This window comes from Oncorhynchus tshawytscha, linkage group LG28 (assembly GCF_018296145.1).
Source record: "Oncorhynchus tshawytscha isolate Ot180627B linkage group LG28, Otsh_v2.0, whole genome shotgun sequence".
NCBI lineage: Eukaryota > Metazoa > Chordata > Actinopteri > Salmoniformes > Salmonidae > Oncorhynchus > Oncorhynchus tshawytscha.
Genome location: NC_056456.1, coordinates 25402333 through 25426116, shown reverse-complemented (window position 1 = coordinate 25426116; position 23784 = coordinate 25402333). Strand labels below are relative to the sequence as shown.

The window sequence follows — 23784 nt, the reverse complement described above, 5'->3', positions numbered from 1 at the left end:
AGGGAAACATGTTTCAGTCTTCCAAAGATTTGAGACTGGGACGGAGGTTCACCTTCCACCATGACAATGACCCTAAGCATACTGCTAAAGCAACACTCAAGTGGTTTAAGGGGAAACATTTAAATGTCTTGGAATTGTCAAGGCAAAGCCCAGACCTCAATCCAATTGAGAATCTGCGGTATGACAAAGATTGCTGTACACCAGCGGAACCCATCCAACTTGAAGGAGCTGGAGCAGTTTTGCCTTTGAAGAATGGACAAAAATCCCAGTGGCTAGATGTGTCAAGCTTATAGAGACATACCCCAAGAGACTTGCAGCTGTAATTGCTGCAAAAGATGGCTCTACAAATTATTGACTTTGGGGGGTGAATAGATATGCATGCTCAAATTCTGATTTTGTGTTTCACAATAAAAAATATTTTGCATTTTCAAAGTGGTATAGGAATGTTGTGCAAATCAAATGATACAACCCCCCCCCCAAAAAAAATATTTTAATTCCAGGTTGTAAGGCAACAAAATAGGAAAAATTCCAAGGGGGATGAATACTTACGCAAGCCACTGTATGTTGGCTCAATCGAATTTAAAATGTCAAAGGCGCCTTTTTGGGGATCTACCGCTGATCGGATTGAATCCCATTCTATGGTAAGGCCAACAATATGAGAAAGTATGTTTGAAAAGATCTGAAATGGAGTTGACTTTTATTGCACAGTGAACATTGTTCTACTGATCAAAAAAAGTACTTTCTTAGTTCCAGAAAAAAAAAAAATCTGTCTTACCCTGTAAACATTTCCCAGGTTTCATTGAGTATATTGTCTGAGTCCCAAAATGCATGACTTTTGACCAGGGCCCATAGTTACCGAGTTATCACCCTGATGGACATAAAAACAAATACTTCACTACATGAACTTGTTGATACATTTATTTCTCCATGTTAGCACATAGAATATATGTATATACATATTGCTAGCTAAAGCGTAAAACAAAATGCCGGGAGTATAAAAAATGTTAAGCCACTATTAATAGTGTGCATATGGACAGGGTAAAAGTTGACCAGGTCAAAGAATCCTATAGATGTTGTCATGGGTGAGACAGTAAACTTTATTTTCCTCACCAAAGTTAGTGTTTACTCAATTAAATGGTGAGAAAATTTTCTAGACTGCAATTTCAGAGGAAAAGGAAATATCATTGTCATATTGCATCATTTTCAGGAAGTGCAACTGTCTTTTAACATGAAAAAAGGACTGTAATACACACATCTTACTCATGCAAGTTACCAGAAATACTTTACACAAATTGGAATGACATCAAAATATTTCCACATAGGGAGAAAAAAAAAAATCACAAATGAGCATCATACAGGGATGGACAAATATAAAATACATACTGTAGTAGAAGCTGAGAAAATTCACAAATTTGATCTAACCCCTATGCAACACTTTCCAAAGCGCAGACAAAGAAGCGTTTGTAACAAGTGGTTGAGGTCTGGACAGTCTGTCACCTCAGTAATAGATCGACAATTGGCCATATGTGAGGGGACAACTGCAGGGTTCTGCTGGTTTTCAAGTTAACATATTTATAGATAGCTTAATTCCACAATTACATTAGTCTTCTCTCTTAGCCTTTCAAATAGAGGGCAACGCGCAGGTGGGGAACTAGAGGTACAAACCTCAGAAATGTAAATAACTTCCATTAGACTGTACCATCAGTGTGTGTAGTTTATAATCTCATGAGAATTACATGGTGTAAGAGAACAAGTTTATTTACATGTAGTGCAACCATGACAAACAGAATATGATTTTGTTAAGAATGCCATGAGAGATTGAGAGAGAAAGAGAGATTGTGGCATTCGTGCAGGACATGCATGATTCTGTTCATGGTCTCCTGAGGGAGTGCATCAGGATTAAACTGAGAACATAATTCAAACATGTCCCAAATCAAGCAGTTTGTTAATTACTTCTAAACATTACGCTGCTTCTCTGATTGAAAAATAACAAAACATAGAATATGGTTAAGGAAAGAGAAAAATAATGTTCAAAATAAATCATATTTTTCTAACTAATACAAATAATTGTGTTAGTTCTGAAAAGTGATGCACTTGTCAGAGCTAACGGAAAAGAGAGTTGCCATCATTGAAAACTGAGTGTCCAAAACTAGGCAATAAAATGAATGAATGCAGGTGATGACATTTCCTCTGTTCAGTCGGCTCTTCATAACTAAGGAAACAGTCACATGGACTTCCAATATTGTCTGACTTCTCAAGTAGCCTCTTGGTTAGTACTTCTGTTCAAAATCAAATTGGCAATTACATTACCCTTTAAGAAATGATCCAAGACAAGTCAAAAAAAGGATAATAACATTGCACACCATTCAGACTCAAGTAAGAGAAAAATAAAAATGACTAAAAGATAAGCCTGATCATTCATATTTGCATATATTTTATATTGGTCCATCCGTATTCATTGTCTATGGGAAACCAAAATACTCTGCAAGCTTTTTTCCCTAGTAATAAAAATGTGAAACTATCAAACATGCACATCCCTTTACTCAGAATATGAGGATGGAGTTGAAACAACAGAAACTAACCACCAACTACAGCATATGCAGTGAAGAGTCTCATAACTAGTCACTGAGTATTCTAAAAGTGTACTTACAGTGAACATCACAATAACCATGACACTGATGCCAACCCAAAAAATGAAACAAGGGGGGGAAAAACAGCACTCAACACAGTTTCTCTGTTAAGATAAGGTTCAACAAATGTTGTTTTTGGCAATATTACAAGCATTTGGGTTATGAAAAGAAATTAAATGTGCAAACGGTCAAATTAGGAAGGAACCTCTCTAAGATCCAGCTCAGTAAAGATTGCTATATATTCCCCCAAGAAATGTTTTACTTTTTCTTCGATTCATAAAAATTACAATGTATTCAAAAAGCCAACCCAAAATGTGCATAATAACAAACGGAAGATTTTTGTCAGCTTCTTTATAGCCGACTTCATAACCCTGTTCCCAATGATGTTTTAAGTGACTTGAAGATGATAGATGCATGTAAAAACAATAAACAAGGTGCCGTTCACCAAACTATGTTCATGATAAAATCATGCTAAATGTTCATGGGTCATCTACACTTACCGTTTTGAAGTTTCTTTTCCTCATGTTTTTTTTATAGCATTTTTTAAATATTTTCTGTATGAAAGCAGAGTTTATTCAACATTGCAATAGTACTTACGGTTTAAAATCAACTGTCATATTAATTGTTAAACATGTACAGTAAGAAAAGTGATAAAAAAATTCAGGTAATAAAATGTATTCAGTTAATGCTCATTGGTTATTACAAACTTAAATAACACATTCTCCAACATAGGTCAAATTAGCACAATATAAAAAATCATACCATGCTATGCATTCGAGCCATGGTCTTGATTCGGGAAAAAAACTAAACAAATCAATACACTGTGTATATTAAATAATAATGTAATGAAATAAAATAAAATGAAGAGACCATTTTTTCAGACGTTGAGCAAAGATTCGGTCCACAAAGTGTTCAGGAAGGCAGGTAGGGGTGTGTTTGGGTGAGTGACAGTGGGGCGAGCCAATGGGAAGGCGAGCTAGGGTAGGGGGCGCGGTTGTTCATCTCTTCCTACGGCAGGTGCGTTTGTGGTCGGCGTGCCAGTGCTCCTGTTGACACTTGATGGAGCAGTAGGAGGTGTTCCAGCAGCAGTGGTACATGGCTTCCTCCTCACAGTTATAACACTGGACGACACACACACACACACACACACACACACACACACACACACACACACACACACACACACACACACACACACACACACACACACGGTCAGACTGACATAGTCCCTCCTTAGGTTTGGATTTTTTTTAAATTACTATGAGAGTTTGTGAATGCCAATATTACAATAACTGACTTGCTGTTGTTCAGTCAGTGTCATATTCAATTGATACATTATATTTTACTATGTTTAGTACTGCTCTAGTTATGTACTTTTGGTTATGGAGTTAAGAATCCGAAAAGGTCAAGGATGTGCTTAGTTTGGTAGTGGGTTGTGGGGCAAATCTTAGCTAGATAGTGGTGTCCTTTGCCCTGCATGTAGCTAACACAATGTAAAAACTTTGCATGTCCAAATATATTATGGATTTAGCCCATTAGGTCTCAATGAGTGAGACACTGGTTTGAACAGACAGCTGTGTGTGGTAGAGAACGAGGGAAAGGTCTCACTCACCCACTGCTTCTTCTTGGTGGTGGAGAGTAGCTGCTTGTGCTGGGCCACCATCTTCTTCACCTCCTCCACCAGCTCCTCCTTACACTTCTCCTTCACCGTCTTACACTTTCTCTCCATCTCAGCCTGGGCCCCCGACACCGCCTTGCTCACCGCCTGCCTCTTCTCTTCCTCCATCTCAGAACGCAACTGGAGACACACCACAGAGAAGGACCCTCAGCTCAGGAGCATATTCTGAACTTACTGTAGGTGCTTTTGGATCAGGGGTTATTATTGTCATTTTAGTGCAGGTTAAAGTAGCCTAGTGCAGGTTAGCGTTAGCCTAGTGGTTAGAGCGTTGGACTAGGAACTGGAAGGTTGCGAGTTCAAACCCCCGAGCTGACAAGGTACAAATCTGTCGTTCTGCCCCTGAACAGGCAGTTAACCCACTGTTCCCAGGCCGTCATTGAAAATAAGAATGTGTTCTTAACTGACTTACCTGGTTAAATAAAGGTTAAACCCCCGTCGGTCTCAATCCCCCAGTCCCTCACCTACTCCAGGGCCTCTCGAACCCCCCGTCGGTCTCAATCCCCCAGTCCCTCACCTACTCCAGGGCCTCTCGAAACCCCCATCGGTCTCAATCCCCCACCTACTCCAGGCCTCTCGAACCCCCCATCTGTCTCAATCCCCCAGTCCCCCACCTACTCCAGGGCCTCTCAAACCCCCGTCGGTCTCAATCCCCCAGTCCCCCACCTACTCCAGGGCCTCTCGAACCCCTGTCGGTCTCAATCCCCCAGTCCCCCACCTACTCCAGGGCCTCTCGAACCCCCTAGTCCCCCACCTACTCCAGGGCCTCACGAACCCCCCGTCGGTCTCAATCCCCCAGTCCCTCACCTACTCCAGGGCTTCACGAACCCCCTGTCGGTCTCAATCCCCCAGTCCCTCACCTTCTCCAGGGCTTCACGAACCCCCTGTCGGTCTCAATCCCCCAGTCCCTCACCTACTCCAGGGCCTCTCGAACCCCCTGTCGGTCTCAATCCCCCAGTCCCTCACCTTCTCCAGGGCCTCACGAACCACACGCTCAGTCTCCCTCTTGTTGTCAGCCTTCATCATGTCCTTGACGTCGTTGAAGATCTTGGTGTACTTCTCGTGGCACATGTTCTGGCAGGCTCCGTCAGAGGTGGTCTGGGTGCTGCGGTGCAGGCAGCGTGGCGAGGCAGCTGAGGCCTTCTTGGTCTGCGTGGAGACAGACAGCTTCTCTGGCTGGTGGGGCGTCGTCACGGGGATCTCCTGGCTGCTGCTCACAGCCTCTATCTCAGGCTCCGGGTCCTGGGGGAGAGAGGGGGTGAGAGATAGAGAAATGGACACACAGACATTAAAACGAACATAATTTTAAAAAACACTATAGCAATACAATGGCTGAGGTGACCATACAACAGCAGTGTGTAAGGATACTTACACTGACTTCCTCTTTGGGATCCGGAGCTTGACCGCGACGGCTCTTCTTTGCTTTAGGCTCCTGACTGTCTGTCTGTCGGTCTACGTCTGCCAGTCTGTCTGCTTTCTGCTGTGGAGAAATTACAGAACTGCAGTATCTAACAGATTTCTAACACCTCTGTTAGATACACCGTTTCTGTCACTACGGCAACGATCAGAGCTAGAGCCATGACAACACAGATGGTGTAGGGATATGAAGGTTTGTGTTGATCCGCACATTTTCAATCATTAAAATTCAATAAAATACAGGCCCTGAAATATCAATCAGCCACCAGGTGGCGCTGCTAAACATACATTCCAGAGTAGCTGTTAGTGAGCTGTGGGCCTATATGCAAACCGCAGTGTGTGTGTGTGAGAGAGAGAGAGAGAGGCAATTGCAGCGCAGCATACGTACATGTTTGACCTGCTCGTTGGTGTTGCTGGTGGATGAGATGGAGGACTCGGCCTCCTCCGGCCTCTCTGTCAGCCTCTCCTCTCCGTCTCCTCTCCTCTCCTCCAGCCTCTCCACCATCTTGGTCTTCCAGAAGCGGCCCTCCCTCTGGAAACGCTGGGATAGCTCCAGCTCATCACAGGCCTTCTTCCAGCCCGCGCTGCGCTTTACCTGCAGCTGTTGCACCGACACCTTGATGTCCTGGATGTTGTCTGCCGGGATCCACGCTCTGGGGATGAGGAGACAACAGTCAGAGCAACCAGGGCCTCCCTCATAGCTCCATAGCCAGTTAATATTACAGCTAGAGATTCTGGAAAAGAAGCGCAAGATGATCGACTATTTTTCTGTACACAGCTCAGTGACCAGTGTGATGGCTGACCTCTGGTGCTGGTGGCCAAAGAAGCGGACGTCCACCTGATTGTCCTCTCTCTGCAGGATCTTGGCCGGCCAGTAGCCAAAGCCCTTCATCTTAGCCCACACCACCTCGTGATTAGGAGTCTGCAACAACAAGCACAAGCAAAGATAATACATACAATTCAATCAACTTTCTTTGTCCCCTTAAGGCAATTCTATTGGGGCTATATTGGTGCTTCAACAATCAAATCCGCAGGGGCATTGAAGCCAAAACAGTTTCATACTCACACAGGGGTAGCAGAACCAGTTGTCAGGTCGAGCGTTGGACAGGTAGAAACAGTTCTTACATAGCATTAACTCGTTTAACTGGAGAGAGAGAGAGAGATTAAATTAAGAGAATAGAGAGCCATAAACAGCTTCCATGCCACTCAGACACAACCTCCTAGAATACTGCAATACAAATGTCATTGTGTGCTGAAAATGTGCAAATATTTTTTTTTACTGTTTACCTCATGGCATGTGTCACTGTAGAGCAACCGTGCTATTTCAGCCTGGTCACTATGCACTGCAGCAAAAACAGGTTTTGTTAACGTTGGGAAAATAACATTCAAGTACATTTAAAAGACTTTGTTCTATTGAACATGCCATCACAAGAACGGCATTTCAACTAACATGAAGAGAGCCTTGGTTGTCCAATAACACATTAGACTGGGTCCTACTAAAATTACATTTCTGCAACAACTATACAGTCTTATGTTACAGCTGCAATTAATAATAGGAGGGAAATCTGATAGCAATATGCTCTTCATGGATGTGTCCCAAATGGCACCTTATTACCTACTTTTGACCAGAGCCCTGTGGTCCACTATAAAGAGAATAGGGTGCAATTTGGGACGCAGACCATGATAAGAGTGGTTGTGAACGCCCCCCCCACCTCCAAACAAAATGGCGGTATTGTGCACGATCAGCTGGGCATCTGCCTTGAACTCGTCGAAGCTCTTGTATTTCCCCTCGGTGAGGTTCTGCAAAAGAGAGAGAGCGAGAGCACAAAGAGGCCTATTCACACTGGGCAGGACAGAGGGGGCTGTGGTGTGGTTGCAGTACCATAAGAGATCAGAGGAGGGCAGTGCACCACACATCCAGGGCAGACCCAAGTGCTGTTTGTAGGCCTAGATTGTATTCACTAGACACCAAAAGGAGTGAAACATATATACTAGGAACATCTCCCCCCCAAAAAAACTATTTTTTGTTTTCTGTTGCAAAACATTTTGATACATTGTGCACTCATGAATACATCCCTGCCAGTGGCAGGGAGCGCTCTGCTGTTTTCCAACCTATTTGGCAGGCAGGGTTTGGCCGGCGGAATGCACCAGTGATCACAGTGCAGAGGAGACCTCACTGACCCCCTCGCTGTGAGGAGAGGCAATCTGATAGCCTGTAGCGTCGGCTACACAATCACAGCTTTATACTGGGGCTACATCTGACATGCCCTTACACAGACCCTTACCAAACAACATGGGGCCGAGTGCCAAATTGCACCATATGTACAGTGCATTCGGAAGGTATTCAGACCTCTTAACTTTTTCCACATTTTGTTACGTTACAGCCTTATTCTAAAACGGATTCAATTACATTTTTTCCTCATCAATCTACACACAATGACAAAGCGAAAACAGGTTTTTAGAAATTTGCACAAATGTACCTTATTTACACATTTATTCAGACCCTTTGCTATGAGACTTGAATTTGAGCTCGGTTGCATCCTGTTTCCATTGATCATCCTTGAAATGTTTGTACAGCTTGATTGGAGTCCACCTGTGGTAAATTAAATTGACATGATTTGTAAAGGCACACACCTGTCTATATAAGGTCCCACATTTGACAGTGCATGTCAGAGCAAAAACCAAGCAATGAGGTTGAAGGAATTGTCCGTAGAGCTCCAAGACAGGAGTGTGTCGAGGCACAGATCTGGGGAAGGGTACCAAAAAATGTCTGCAGCATTAAGGTCCCCAAGAACAGTGGCCTCCATCATTCTTAACTGGAAGAAGTTTGCAATCACCAAGACTCTTCCTAGAGCTAGCTGCCTGGCCAAACTGAGCAATCGGGGAGAAGGGCCTTGGTCAGGGACGTGACCAAGAACCCCATGGAGCTCCAGAGTTCCTCTGTAGAGATGGGAGAACCTTCCACAAAGAGAACCATCTCTGCAGCACTCCACCAATCAAGCCTTTATGGTCGAGTGGCCAGATGGAAGCCACTCCAAAAGGCACATGACAGGCCACTTGGAGTTTGCCAAAAGGCACCTAAAGGACTCTCAGACCACGAGAAACAAGATTCTCTGATCTGATGAATCCAATATTGAACTCTTTGGCCTGATTGCCAAGCGTGTCATCTGGAGAAAAGCAGGCACCACTCATCACCTGGCCAATTCCATCCCTACGGTGAAGCATGGTGGTGGCAGCATCATGCCATGGGGATGTTTTTCAGTGGCAGCGACTGGGAGACCAGTCAGGATCGAGGGGAAGATGAACGGACCAAAGTACAGAGAGACCCTTGATGAAAACCTGCTCCAGAGCACTCAGGACAACGACCCTAACCACACAGCCAAGACAATGCAGGAGTGGCTTCGGGACAATTCTTTGAATGTCCTTGAGTGGCTCAACCAGAACCCGATCGAATACATTTCTGGAGACCTGAAAAAAGCTGTACAGTGACGCTCCCCATCCAACCTGACAGAGCTTGAGAAGCTCTGCAGAGAAGAACGGGAGAAACTCCCCAAATACAGGTGTGCCAAGCTTGTAACATTATACCCAAGAAGACTCGAGGCTGTAATCACTGCCAAAGATGCGTCAACAAAGTACTGAGTAAAGGGTCTGAATACTTGTGTGTAGATTGATGCGGGGGAAAACTATTTAATCCATTTTAGAATAAGGCTGTAATGTAACAAAATGTGGAATAAGTCATGGGGTCTGAATACTTTCCGAAGGCACTGTAGTGCATATGGCCTGGTCAGAAGTAGTGCACTATGAAGGAATAGGGTGCCATTTGAGACAACCGAGGGATCCTTATTGCATTATGAACCACATGAAGAAGATCGGATGGCAGAAGACGTCAGTGGGGTTTTCGGACAGTAGCCTACATTCGACATTGGATAAACTAAAGGATTCAACAGTATACAATATATCATGAAAGGTTCAAAGGGCAGGGAATTCAAATCAAAGTTTATTGGTCGCATATACAGTTTGGCAGATGTTATAGCGGGTGCAGCGAAATGCTTATGTTACTAGTTCCTAACAATGCAGTGAAATGTCAATCAAGCACACAAATAATCAAAACATTTTTTAAACGTCACTCAAGAAACATCGTAACGAATCTAATTAACAACCCAAATAGCAGTGTAAAACGAATCAAAAATGCAATTTATACATAAATACACCGATTCATTTACACTAGATATACTAGGAATGATATGTACAGCAGTAAATATATGAGAGTGAGCTCTGTCAAGAATCCAGTATAAACATACAAATGCAGTGTGCATAAACAGTGTAACTAAAATCCAATGTACAGTAGTAGAAATGTTTGAATGAACCATGTGGAGAATACAGGGTTTAAATACAGTGTGAAACGTGAAGTGTCCAGTGGTTTAATTCCTCTATAACATGGGACAGCAGCATCGGCTGTGTGTGTGTGTGTGTGAGTGCATGTTCGTGAGTATGAGGTATGTATGTTATTGATAGCTTGTGTGTGTGTGTTTTGTGAGAGTGAGTTTCTGCGTCACTTGGTAGGCGGCTAGTGATGGCTGTTCAACAGTCTGATGGCCTGGTGATAGAAGCTGTTTTTTAGTCTCTGTCTTGGCTCGGTCTTCCATAACTAAATAATAGTGTGAAATCCCGAATGCGTCGCAAATGACTCTGGTCAAAAGAAGTGCACTACACAGGGAATATGGTGCCATTTGGGACAGAACCACAGTGTGAAACCCTGTGTTCAGCAGTGTATTAAGGCCACTTAGTTACCTCCTGAATGTTGGTGACGTCCAGCGCGGTGTGGATGAGCCTTCTGTACATCGGGTGTCTAGTGTCTTTGCCTTTCTTGTTCAAGTCCACGGCCTGCAAGCCCGAAAAAAAAGAATTTAATATCACTTTTATGGACGAAAAGGAGTAGGAAGAGGCGGGGGGCTGGAATCAACCCAGGCCTTTGTGTTGGGAGATTTTACTGGCTTTGATTTTAAGTAATATAAAACATGGCAGTGCTCTGATTCAATATGGTGTTTAAGTCCCAAATGGCACTCTATACCCTACACAGTGCACTACTTTTGACCAGAGACCAACGGGAGGGCTGGTCAAAAGTAGTGTATAATATAGGGAATATGGTGCCATTTGGGATGGAACTAGTGCCACAGCCTGGCCATACATACATACGCTGAACACAAAACTAACTGTTCCATGGAACACTCACCCTCTCTTTCATGCGCTGAATGATAAAACGCAGGTATTTGCACATCTCCTGCTTGTTCAGGTTCTTCTTTTTACTACCCTGCAGAATGAGAGAGCAAGAGAGCGAGAGAGAGCTCAGCATGACGCTGTAACCAATCCAGCGCTCTATTCAAACCAGCGGTGGGAAAAAACTGATGAGAGCTGACTGTGTACAATATATTGCAAATCATAAATTATCCCAACAATAAAAGGAGGAAAAAGACCGCCTGCAGCACAGGAGAGAGAGAGAGAAGAGAGCGAGAGCAGACAGGCCAGGAGACAGAGCAGACAGGCCAGGAGACAGAGCAGACAGGACAGGAGACAGAGCAGACAGTACAGGAGACAGAACAGGAGACAGAGCAGACAGGACAGGAGACAGAGCAGACAGGACAGGAGACAGAACAGGAGACAGAGCAGACAAGAACAGGAGACAGAGCAGACAAGAACAGGAGACAGAGCAGACAAGAACAGGAGACAGAGCAGACAAGAACATGAGACAGAGCAGACAAGAACATGAGACAGAGCAGACAAGAACATGAGACAGAGCAGACAAGAACATGAGACAGAGCAGACAAGAACAGGAGACAGAGCAGACAAGAACAGGAGACAGAGCAGACAAGAACAGGAGACAGAGCAGACAAGAACATGAGACAGAGCAGACAAGAACATGAGACAGAGCAGACAAGAACATGAGACAGAGCAGACAAGAACATGAGACAGAGCAGACAAGAACATGAGACAGAGCAGACAAGAACATGAGACAGAGCAGACAAGAACAGGAGACAGAGCAGACAAGAACAGGAGACAGAGCAGACAAGAACAGGAGAGCAGACAAGAACAGGAGAGCAGACAAGAACAGGAGAGCAGACAAGAAGGACACAGAACAGAAAAGACGCAGAAGACAGGACAGGTCACAGGGATGGTACTGGTCCCATGAAAATAATAATATTTATCTAATAAGTGAAAAACAGCATGATCAATTATGGGTCTAGATAATACATTTGAGTAATTTGATAAAAGGTACTATATAGCTTACACCCAGACATAGACTAGACAGCACCAGCAGACTAACATGGAATACCTACCCTGCACACCACACACTGCCAGTTGGATCCGCTGTCCCGGGGCTTGTACTCGTCAGACAGGCATTTGAGGTGATAGACACGGAAGCAGTTGTCACATACCAGCACGTCTCCGGGCAGGTGGCACTCGAAGCAATACCAGTCGTGGCTCTCTGCCTCCCATTCCTGAAACATACGGAGCACAGTGATCGGTGCCCCCCCTCCGCACCGACCTGACGGCTGGGCTGCTGGAGACTAGTCTACACCCCCAGCCAGGGGGCCACTCCTGGACCCACTTCACCAGCTGTTCCACAACACACATCACAGTTCTTTGATCTATGCATATTTATCTTATATCCAGGTCGCCCTTGGAAAAGAGGTCTTCTGACCTCAATTGGACTTCCTGTATAAATAAATGTTAAATAAAAACTATTCAAAATCACAATCCAGTTTTTACTGGTAGCCTATACAAACATTATCTCACAACAACAGTTATTGAATGTTTAGTTAGTGAATTCTGACTGACCTCCTCCTGCGGCTCGCTCTCCGTCTGCAATTAAACACCCCCATCATTGATTAATTAACTAGCAAATAAACAGTGCGTGTACAGTGGATTGTGTAGCATAACCCCTGTGCAAGCCAATTATTTAAAGGGCAATATCTTAAATAAACCTCTTGGGAAGGAAGGATGAGAGTATACAGGCCTAAGGCTGATGTTTGACCATTGCGGAAACGCTTGCTTACTGGAATGTAATTATTAGCACACATATCTAAGATATTTCACATCAACTAAAGTTCCCCCTCTGTGTTCTGAGGCTAGATGAAGTATGCCTCCCAAATGGCACCCTATTCCCTATATAGTGCCCAACTTTTGACAAGAGCCCTGGTGGGCTGTGGTCTAAAGTAGTGCACTATAAAGGGAATAGGGTGCCATTTAGGAAGCACACAAAGTTCATATTAAACCCTGATGTGGCCGTGCATGCATGAAAGGCTGATGGAAGCTAGGGAAGGGTGGGGGAAATTCCTGCCAACCTGAACCTGCTGCTCAAAGCATTACTCATGATTTACTATAGTCTAGTTACAGGTTTCACTAAGACGCATAGAGCTAGAAACCATCTGCCTGCCTGGGATTCAAACCAACAACCTCCTCATAGTCTGGAGTGGTAAAGGAAGAGAATAAGGACTTATTATTGGAACTAGCCTACACCTTCCCACAAAACCCTTTCTTTCAGATGAAGGAATAAAAACATCCTAGTTGTGGTGGTTAACTCAGGACAACCTAACCTACGACACTCCATCAGTGCAGAATCCTTGTGTCCTTCCCTCCAACTCTATCCAGCCTCTGTTGCACATGCTCTGTTTAAACCTAGTGAGCTGGAGAGCACTCCATCACAGGGGAGCAGAGAGGAGGAGCCCAAACTAACACACAGAGCCATAAATAGTCATAAAGGACAAAAGGACAGTGCATAGACGCAGCAGTGCCACTGCCAGCCTAGAGGGAGAGCCTGATGTAAAGCAAGCTCTGCCAGAGGCAAATCATTTTTATTTAGGCCTCACCCCACCAAGGCCTCCACAAGGTCCCTCCATATCTTTTCCTGTCCAGGGCTATTTTGGATGGCTCTTTCCAGTTGAGACCTAGTCTGTTGGTGGTGTTCAGCCCTGCTAGATGCGCCTGGACCAGTCCCACTGCACAGTCAAGTGTAGAAGGGTACTTCACGGTCCATGCCGTGTCCCTGTCCTATTGTATTCTGAATGAAAAGGTGAGGCCTATAGGGAAGCACTGTCTGATGATGCTTCCTACAGTGTAACATTGCCTACCTCACTTGGAGTGTTAAATATCCCCACCACACTGGCATGATGTTACAGTGTGGTGGTTATTGCAGAGATGAAATCAAGTGAAGGAAATCCAACATCCTCAAGTAAGAAAACAAAAGGCTGTTGCACATGTATAATAACACAAGGGAGAGTTAGAATTTTTTTTTATACAAATATATCATACGTTATTGACATTATTAACCAAAGCAATTATATCTATTTTGTAGAATTTTTATAATTGACCCCCCAGAACAGCAGAGGGGGAACTTATAGGGGGGAGAATGAGCCTAGTCTAAAACGGTCAACAAAAGCAGAGGGGTTGTGAGGGGAGGTGCTAGCTAGTACCCGTAGGGCCGACCCAGTTTGGCTCATGCTGTCTCCCAACCCCAATAACACTGTCAAGAGTCTCAAGCTGGGACACGCCAGGCAGAGAGAAAGCAGGCTGAGCAGAGATGTGCCTGGAAGCACAGGTCCATCTATTACATAAGCCAGCCCGGGGATCCATCTTAAATAGCACCCTATTCCTTACATAGTGCACTACCTTTTACCAGAACCTTATGGGCCCAGGTCAAAAGGAGTGAACTATATAGGGAATAGGGTGACATTATGCAGGCACCAGCACTCTGCACTGCAGCAGGCTAGCTGAGTCAACCTCCCTATAGACACACCACATACCCATTCCTCTCAGGAGAGCTGTAGAGATCATTACAAATTACAGGCCACACTGCCCTCCCTGCATTCACAATACATAACCATGAAGCTACTAGCTAAGGCCAGACATGAAGACACTGTATGTGTCCCAAATGGCACCCTATTCCATATATAAAATTGCACTACTTTTGACCAGAGTGCTATGGGCCCTTGTCGTGCTTTAACTAGGGGAAAGGGTGCTATTTGGCCTTCCCCACTGAGCTTCACCTCAAACACATCCATCAACAAGCCATTCTGCCACTCTCTTCTGATTAACTGAACAAACCAGAGATAAGATGCACCGTTCAGGATATGGAATATCATAAACAAGAAGAGTCTAGATAATAATAATGGGCGTGCCTGGATTAAATCCACTCTGACTTGGGTCCATTATCTATTTACTTTATCAAGGGTTGATCCTCTAACATGCTGACCAAACCGGCCATGTTGCATGAGCGAGTGTTGCAAGATAAATTTACACAAACATGTTATTCAATCATTTCTTCCAAACTGCTTGGGTGCATCTGCATAACCAGGCGCTAAAATAGAATTTGGTTCTATTTTAGGCACTTGACGTGCTTCAAGTCCCACCACTCTCATCTACTCATTGGTTTTTACGAGCATATACCCACGTGGGTGATTGAAATACTGTGTGAACGAGGTCCACACTCCAGTCCAGTTGGTGGCGGTAATGCACCTTAAATTTGGTTGCCAACCACCATCTAAAATCTGAACAAGATTAAAAAATTGACCAAAAACGAACTAGGTTTCTCCTTTTCATCTGTGGATTAATTATCGGGAGTAGAGAACACACCATTTTGTAACACTCAAAATGGGTCAGAATTCTACAAAGATCCAGCAACAACAAAAAAGGACCATATGAATTTCCGTTAAAATAACAACCCAAAGTCTCCCAAGACAAATTAGCTAGCAACAGCAAGCTACCTAAATGGCCATGAATGTTTCATTTGTGTTTTGATCTGTCCCCAAATGAATATAGTTGGTTTTGGTATTTTAACCTGCGCGTCTGGAACACATCTGGTGTGGATAGACAAAACCAGCATACGTACACAGACACACGCGCAGTGCCGGTTTGGTCAGCATGTACGTTTATGATCAACGGTGAGGAATATCAACAAATACTGCTGCTGTTGCGGAGGAAAGAAACATTATTGCGTCTAAAATTGCACCCTATGGGACCGGATCAAAAGTAGTGCACTATATAGGGAATAGGTGCCCTTTGGGATGCAAGCCCTGGTCACTTCCAAGGACACAAACATGACAGTTGGATTGAATCCAGGCACTTGAGACAACGGAACTTGGGAACCCCATAGGCCCTGGTCAAAAGTAGTGCACAACATATGGAATATGAGTCCATTTGGGATGTAACCATAGTATAGACGACACACCACCATACCCCCTTGTTCATCAAACCAAAGTCATGCTGGAGTCACAGAGATCATAACACACAGAGGAATGAAGGTACACACCCCTCCCTGAGGAGTTACTACTGCTACCACCATCAGCAAAACTACATCTACTACACACATCATATATGCTTGCTACAAACCTGCGGCTATGCTGGCGTTGCTGGTCATTTCACACAAAAGACATGACATTGAAATGTGCTACTATGATTCTGAAACTTTTTCTTCAGAGACTCTCTCTTTGGAGAATTGTTTTGAAGTATGTGTCAAACAAAGCCATGAAGACAACAGCTTTCACTGTATGGAACCTTGGCAATGTTTATTAGTTTTTTTTAGCTGTTTTTAAAGCAACGTTACATGTGTAGATAAGTAGCGAGCAAATATTTAAAGGAAGTTACTGATCCATTCCGCAAGAAATTGGGCCACCGAGACACAGCGCTACACCGGGCTTTCTGGAAGCTTTTCAAATGGAATATCAGCATCTCTCGTGTTAAAACTACTGGCTATGACGTAAATGGTTAACCATTACAACTGAAAATACTTTTGAAATCATATTTTTTTTAAACAGATAATTCAATTAGTCTTTTATTGTCTGATTTTATGTTAAAGAGTATGCAGCTCTAAAAAGATTCCATCAAATCCCAGATTGCGCTGCAGAAGTGGCAGAAGTGATTTGAAGCGGAATGATGTTAGTAAATAAATTTGAGATAAAAAAAAAAAAATAGAAAACAACGATGCACCCTTACCTTGCTTCCTTCGGCCTTCGGCTCCTGTGTGATTGCAAGTGATCCAGAAAGCAGTGTTTAAAGTCCTGCTGCTCTAGTCAATTGAGTTCTCTTTGAGTAGTGCTACATTTGACTGTACTGTGTGGGGCCAGTGTGTTTGGTGCATAGCAGAGCTACAGTACTAAAGGAATGTGTGCATGGTCATCATACCTACGACTTTAACGAGTCAGCCTCACATACAAATTGGTAAGGGAGCAGCATGACTTGAATCACCAGGTCGTTATAATCAATGCTGAATTCAGTGCTATAGTTCACAGCACCTCTGAATGACTGATGTATTACTAAGTTGTCTAGCATAGCAGATATACAAACAACTCCTTACAAATAAAAGACGTAAAAACATTGAATAAAAGGGAGAATTCCTTGAACTAAGTACATTTTCTTCTGAACCATAGAGGTGTTGCTGAGGGAGATAGGAGAAATAGGCGTTGATGATGAAGAAACCAGCAAGGACTGCTGGGGTTTGGGTTATCACTACTGGGTAAAACCCCTCTCTTACCTGCTCGTCTCCAGGCAGCCAGTAGCCCTCCTGCTCAATGCCGGCCTTGGAGCCCTTACAGCCCACAGTGAGAGTCTCTACCACCAGGCCATCCTTCACTGCCAGACTCAGCTGCCTGGCTGTCTCCTTGGGGTGCATGCCAAACACACGGCTCAGGTACCTGCATAGGCACAACACACCAGCATCACTGCCTCTGCCTGCATTCTCTAACAACTCAACCAAGGATAAACCCATTCAACTCAGAAGGAGCTGCCAAATATGCAATTCACAAGGAAATGGGCAAGAATAGATCAAAACAGAAGCAGACAAGAGTGCCAAAGACATCCAATTTTAAATCTTGAAGTAGGGCCTAGCCCCCAGAAAAATATTGCTACCTGCATTGGGACCACCACATCATCACAGTGCAACCCATTACATGGACTAGTTGGGACAAAACCACTAATGACTGTGCCGCCAACCGTTTTATGTTCTGCACAGACAGACTAAGCCTTTCCACATCTAATGTAAAGAGATAACACAACCTCCCCTCCTGTACCAACTGCCTTCCTTTTCATATTAAACTCTATTTTCCCGGACTCTCAATGTCACCACCTCATCCATTCAAATACAAAATGTATTTTAAAACATTAAGACAGTTCAGCAGTGCCTGCCATTGAATTTCATCGCTTTATCTCCATGACAACAGCCACTCTGTGTCATTCATTCTGCTCGTGGACAACTTCCAAGGCTCTCTGTTTGCCAGAGGATTCCAATTAGCCATATTCCTATTCCATTAACTGAAAATAAGGACTTATCAGGCATAAGTTTCAGCATGAATTAATTTAGATTAGACTGTAAGAATATTACATGATAATCATAAAACAATATAATAGGACCTAAATCAGTCTAAATAAATAAAAATATTCATATAGGTGCTACAATGGACGCTGCAATATAGCTTGGTTGAAATCATTTATGGTCTGAATGGCATTAAGCAAAAGGAATTTAATGTCAAGTATTGAACAATGAAACCATTTCACCTATTGATGAAGCATGACCCTGAAAGCAGTAGCTAAGACCCACCACCATTCATCCATCAATCCAAACTCAATATGTATTGAAAGTGAATATGCATAGAAGGTGTATCACAAATGTAAACAACTGGAGACACCTTATCATTTAGTCTACAAAACGGCCGGGTGTCTCCACTAATATTTAAGACTATTTTTGGGGGCGTTTGTGACGTCTCCACTTTCTAAGCGTCTTGGAATAGAACTAGAATGACTGGAATACTGACTTTGAGATCCTGTCCATGTTGGCAATTTGTTTCTGGTTGCGGATGACCTCAATGGCAGCCCACACGTACTGGACCACCTTCGGATCCGCCTGCCTCTTCTTCACCACACGCGACATGATCTCTTTATTCATGACACCTGCAAGGAATGAGAGAGAAGTAATGTTTCAAACCATTAGGCTACTTCTAGAAACACTGCGGAACATACTTGGAATGCGTCAATTTCAAATCAGGAAATGAACAGCGAAAGTTGTTTTTCTTCCCCCTCTCAGCTCAAGTGAAGAAATCCTCATCAAGGCGCACCACCCAGAGGGCATGGGTAAACTACACCTCCAGCCTAGCCTGGTGGAACCATCCTGATCGCTACGTTCACCATTCTATTTCACTGACGTCAACAGAACGGTGAACGCAGCGATCAGGATGGTTCCATCAGGCTACCTTTAGCCATCTAGAAACAACAAGAATCTGCAGGTTCCAAAGCCCTCCAGGACCAGGATTGGTCAACCCAATCAAGACAAAAACGATGTCTATTCCCATGTCAGAAAGACCTCAGAAACGTGCTTTGACTGGCCTAATAGATGTCCATTGTCCATGACACAACATAGCTCCAATGACCATGCAAGTGACACAGGGGGCTTCCCATGGTCAGCAGGTAGCCTATCGGTTAAGAGCGTTGGCCCAGTAACCAAGAATTTGCTGGTTAGACACCCCGAGCCAACTAGGTGAAAAATCTGCTGCTGTGCCCTTGAGAAAGGCCCTTAACCCCAATTGCTCCTGTAAGTAGCTATGGATAAGAGTGTCTGCTAAATGTAATCCTAAAATACACTATTATGTATGGCCAAGTCTAGTTCTATTGGGCTTTGTTTATCATTCCCTTGAACACTGCAATGTAACAGGAATCAGCACTTAGGGAGCTGTAGTAGAAATGGCCAACATCTAGATTCCAGGCCAGGGGTAGGCAACCCTAGTCCTGGAGTGCCGCAAGTAGCGACATATTTTACATTTTTATATATATATATTTTTTAAAGTGATTTAAGCAAGCGAATCACTTCTCTAAAAATGTAGGCCTTCTTGTTAAAAACCTATAGCAATCATAGTTCAACACTTAACCTAACCAAGAGATTTTAGCCTACTGGAGGCTCAAAGAGGCATAGTTCAACTATAATCCAAGAGGAAGTTGAAGGAAGAGGAAGCGAGACATCCCACGTGCAAATGTTTTATGGTTCATATAGAGTCAATAAACTAATAGACCAGATCAACCTGCTATTGCATTGGTGCCTATGGGAGAGACACCCCGTTAAGACTGGAACTGACCGTTTTTTTCAATGGTGTAAATGGCCTTAGGAAGACATCTTCATTTATCCACCACCTAATGGTTGAGTATCTCTTTACAGGAAGCTTGAGAACATTATATTTCCTATAATCACACATTTAAAAAAACAAAAAAAAAACATTTTAAAATATTTTTTTAGAAAACAAAGAGGAGCATCTGTTAAACATTTAATTAAATGTGTACGCCTTAGCAAGACAGTACAATATCTCAATTTCAGGCCTATACCACTCCCGCAGTAGGCTTATCTTGAGGCAAACATTTCACAAAAAGAAAATCACATTTCCTTGCAAACCTGAGGATTGACGACAGACTCTAAATCACTGTAATATCATGTCTCTTCCCATGTCTGACTTGCAGCCTGCTGAGAGAAGGTGAATAAGAACTGAGAGGAGTAGAGGTGACAGTGAGCGATGTGATATCCCATGCAATGCAAACCAGAGTAGGTGTTAATAAGAGTCACCAGTGCCTTGGTGCCAGGGCACCACTACTTTGTGCTCCAACTCCACATCCGCTTCCATCAACATCCATCAACTCCACCTTACAAAGGCAGCGTCCCAAATTCTACCATATTCCCCATATTTATTTATCTATCCATTATTTTACCAGGTAAGTTGACTGAGAACACATTCTCATTTGCAGCAACGACCTGGGGAATAGTTGGAGGGGGATGAATGAGCCAATTGTAAACTGGGGATTATTCTGGTTAAAAGTACATCACTAAATATGGAATAGGGTGCCATTTGGGATGTACCCAGAGGTAACAGCAACCGCTCACAGCTGCTACCTGAACACACCCCGTCTAGGGACTGACACTACATAATGTCATGACTACAGAGGTTCTACACTCCCCAATCAATTAGGCTGCTAGGTGTCCAGGAGCACAACACTCCCATCATCAAAATCCAGAGTTTATAATCATACAAGGTAGGTCTAGCAGTGGCAATAAGATGAACTTTATTATTTAGAGTCTTTGTTTATCAAATGTAGCTATGAATCATGAATGTTGTCTTCCTCAAGGTCCAGCTGTGACTCTGTTTCCACTTTTACAACACAATCAGTGCTCAACAGAGGCAGACAAATTATATCTACTGTGTATATAGTATGGGCAAATTAGCCAAACAATCAATCCACTAATACGCGTGTCAAACTCAACATGAATAATAGTATGCGAGACAGACATCCTAAAGGAGAGGTCCTGTGAATGAAAATGCTGATGGGCTAGGTAAAACTTCGTTAATAAATACTATTTTGAAGATGTAAAAAATGTTTGTTTTTTTAAACAGCAGGATTAGTTTATTGGATACATGAATGAGCTTTTTCGTGGCTGTGTTTTAATTTTGTCTGACCAACTATTCACACATTGATAGTGTAGTTGGGGCAGGCGGGTAAATGTGCCTTCTCTTCCCCAGACCAATCCCTGGCCTGATTTCCGGATTAAGTATTCAGCACAGTCCGTGGATATTTCAACAAAGGCGTCCAAGGCCACACGACCAAACTAGCTAACTGGTAGCTCCCACTCCTAGTTTGCTAGCTGGCTAATGTTGTCAGTTTGATAGTTAGCTAGTACTAGGGAGCTAGCTATCTAGTTAACGTTTGGTTAGGGTAATCTCCAAAGCGAGTGTCAAAGAAAGCTTGTCAACGTTAGTTAGCTAAAAACCGTAAATAATCATGGTTTGTTATAAACTGCTGAGGCTATCAACCTAAAAATGGTTCGACAACATAATTGTTAGCAAGCTAGCTAACGTTAGTTAGCAGGATCTGGAAAGCAAAGCAGTTCTGTAGCAGCTACCTAGCTATTTAACGTACGCTTTCAAACGTGCATTTATTAGCCACGTAGACAAATAAAATGTAGTTGTTAGACGGTAACAAAGCAACTACCAAAACGTATACAGAAAATATGAATGTTAGTTAGAATCGTTGTTTTCAGAACGCGCCATGTTCATAACAGCTACAGTAGATAGCTAGCTGTTAGCTAACCGTAATATGTTAATTTAAGTAATACATTTTATATTAAATAAATGTCCAACTTACCGTCACTACAGTATTAATAATATATGTCACTGTATAAATCCGCAAAGGATTCAATGTAAAATACTTTACATTTGTATTTCCGGGATAGTTTAGACTGTCTGAATTATGGTCAGGTTTACGTCCAGCTGGCCTGGCCACACAGCACAGGATTGGGGAGAGGTAAACACAGCGCCAACATTAAAATAGCAGGACAGATTTTTACACCGGAGAACTCTAGTGGTGGAATTACGATTTGACACGTACTCTTTTGTTTTTGTTATTTTTGTGAGGCAACTTTTGAGTACATTTATTTTTAGTATTAGAACGGGCATCTGGCCAAATGGTGAAAAAAAAGAAAATATCCACCTGTACAGGTATTTAACCAATTAACATTTTGTCACATTATCAATACTTCTCAATAGATTACATAGCAATTGCAAGGGCTTTATACATTGCAACATATCAGGAAATAATTACATACAAATGGTATTAAAGATATTCGGCAAAAACTATGGAAGCTCATTCTCGCCACCCCCAAAAATATGAGAATGAAGATTTGTATAACTAAACCAAGATACACCACAGACAGCCGTTTCCGATGGGAACAAATTATTCATAGTGGACAGAACAGGCATGGAGGTGGGCAGAGCCAAGCGCGAGATAGCGAGATCCTATTGGCTTTTTCTAGCAAATATCTGTATATTTCCGTTAGAGAACGCCTCCTCTGTGAAGTGCGCAGAGGATAAAGTTTATAAAAACGTCGTTCCATCTGTTCATAACTAATTCTAGTTGTGAGAACAGAAAACTGTATAGATATTAAATGTGTCCTCGATGAGAACATTTGCAGAATGTTGGCCAAAATCCATCTCGTTTCATCTTCTCCCAATGCCAGCTAGAGGGCTTCCTCTCACTACCATATTTGGTTGTGAGTGGAAACGCCAAGCAGATGCTTGGGGAAATGATCTGGGGAAATGTATGTCTCACAGTACTGTATCTCCACAGATACCAGTCTCCCTATACCAGTCTGCTGTTCCCACATGCTTCAAGAGGGCCACCATTGTTCCTGTTCCCAAGAAAGCTAAGGTAACTGAGCTAAACGACTACCGCCCCGTAGCACTCACATCCGTCATCATGAAGTGCTTTGAGAGACTAGTCAAGGACCATATCACCTCCACCCTACCTGACACCCTTGACCCACTCCAATTTGCTTACCGCCCAAATAGGTCCACAGACGATGCAATCTCAACCACACTGCACACTGCCCTAACCCATCTGGACAAGAGGAATACCTATGTGAGAATGCTGTTCATCGACTACAGCTCGGCATTCAACACCATAGTACCCTCCAAGCTCGTCATCAAGCTCGAGACCCTGGGTCTCGACCCCGCCCTGTGCAACTGGGTACTGGACTTCCTGACGGGCCGCCCCCAGGTGGTGAGGGTAGGCAACAACATCTCCTCCCCGCTGATCCTCAACACTGGGGCCCCACAAGGGTGCGTTCTGAGCCCCCTCCTGTACTCCCTGTTCACCCACGACTGCGTGGCCATGCACGCCTCCAACTCAATCATCAAGTTTGCGGACGACACAACAGTGGTAGGCTTGATCACCAACAACGACGAGACGGCCTACAGGGAGGAGGTGAGGGCCCTCGGAGTGTGGTGTCAGGAAAATAACCTCACACTCAACGTCAACAAAACTAAGGAGATGATTGTGGACTTCAGGAAACAGCAGAGGGAACACCCCCATCCACATCGATGGAACAGTAGTGGAGAGGGTAGCAAGTTTTAAGTTCCTCGGCATACACATCACAGACAAACTGAATTGGTCCACTCACACAGACAGCATCGTGAGGAAGGCGCAGCAGCGCCTCTTCAACCTCAGGAGGCTGAAGAAATTCGGCTTGTCACCAAAAGCACTCAC

General features: G+C 43.5%; 1 protein-coding gene across 5 annotated transcripts; it reads right to left on the bottom strand.

Moving 5' to 3' along the window:
• Window positions 1-903: 903 nt before the first annotated feature.
• Window positions 904-22050, bottom strand: LOC112226984 (zinc finger MYND domain-containing protein 11-like). 5 transcript variants are annotated; one of them, XM_024391737.2, is made up of 17 exons: window positions 21886-22050; window positions 18525-18660; window positions 17249-17408; window positions 16711-16734; window positions 12559-12582; window positions 12057-12218; window positions 10955-11032; window positions 10513-10605; window positions 7434-7521; window positions 7009-7064; window positions 6788-6865; window positions 6525-6643; window positions 6110-6374; window positions 5678-5785; window positions 5272-5547; window positions 4243-4428; window positions 904-3751 (listed from the first exon to the last, which is right to left on the bottom strand). In XM_024391737.2, the coding sequence occupies exons 2-17, from the start codon at window positions 18653-18655 to the stop codon at window positions 3629-3631; spliced, it is 1971 nt and encodes a 656-aa protein (XP_024247505.2). In that variant the 5' UTR covers window positions 18656-18660; window positions 21886-22050; the 3' UTR covers window positions 904-3628. The 5 variants fall into 5 exon arrangements, with proteins under 5 accessions (XP_024247505.2, XP_042163607.1, XP_042163608.1 ...); XM_042307673.1 differs by having other exon boundaries at window positions 5678-5782; XM_042307674.1 differs by lacking the exon at window positions 12559-12582.
• Between the last annotated feature and the right edge of the window lie 1734 nt (window positions 22051-23784).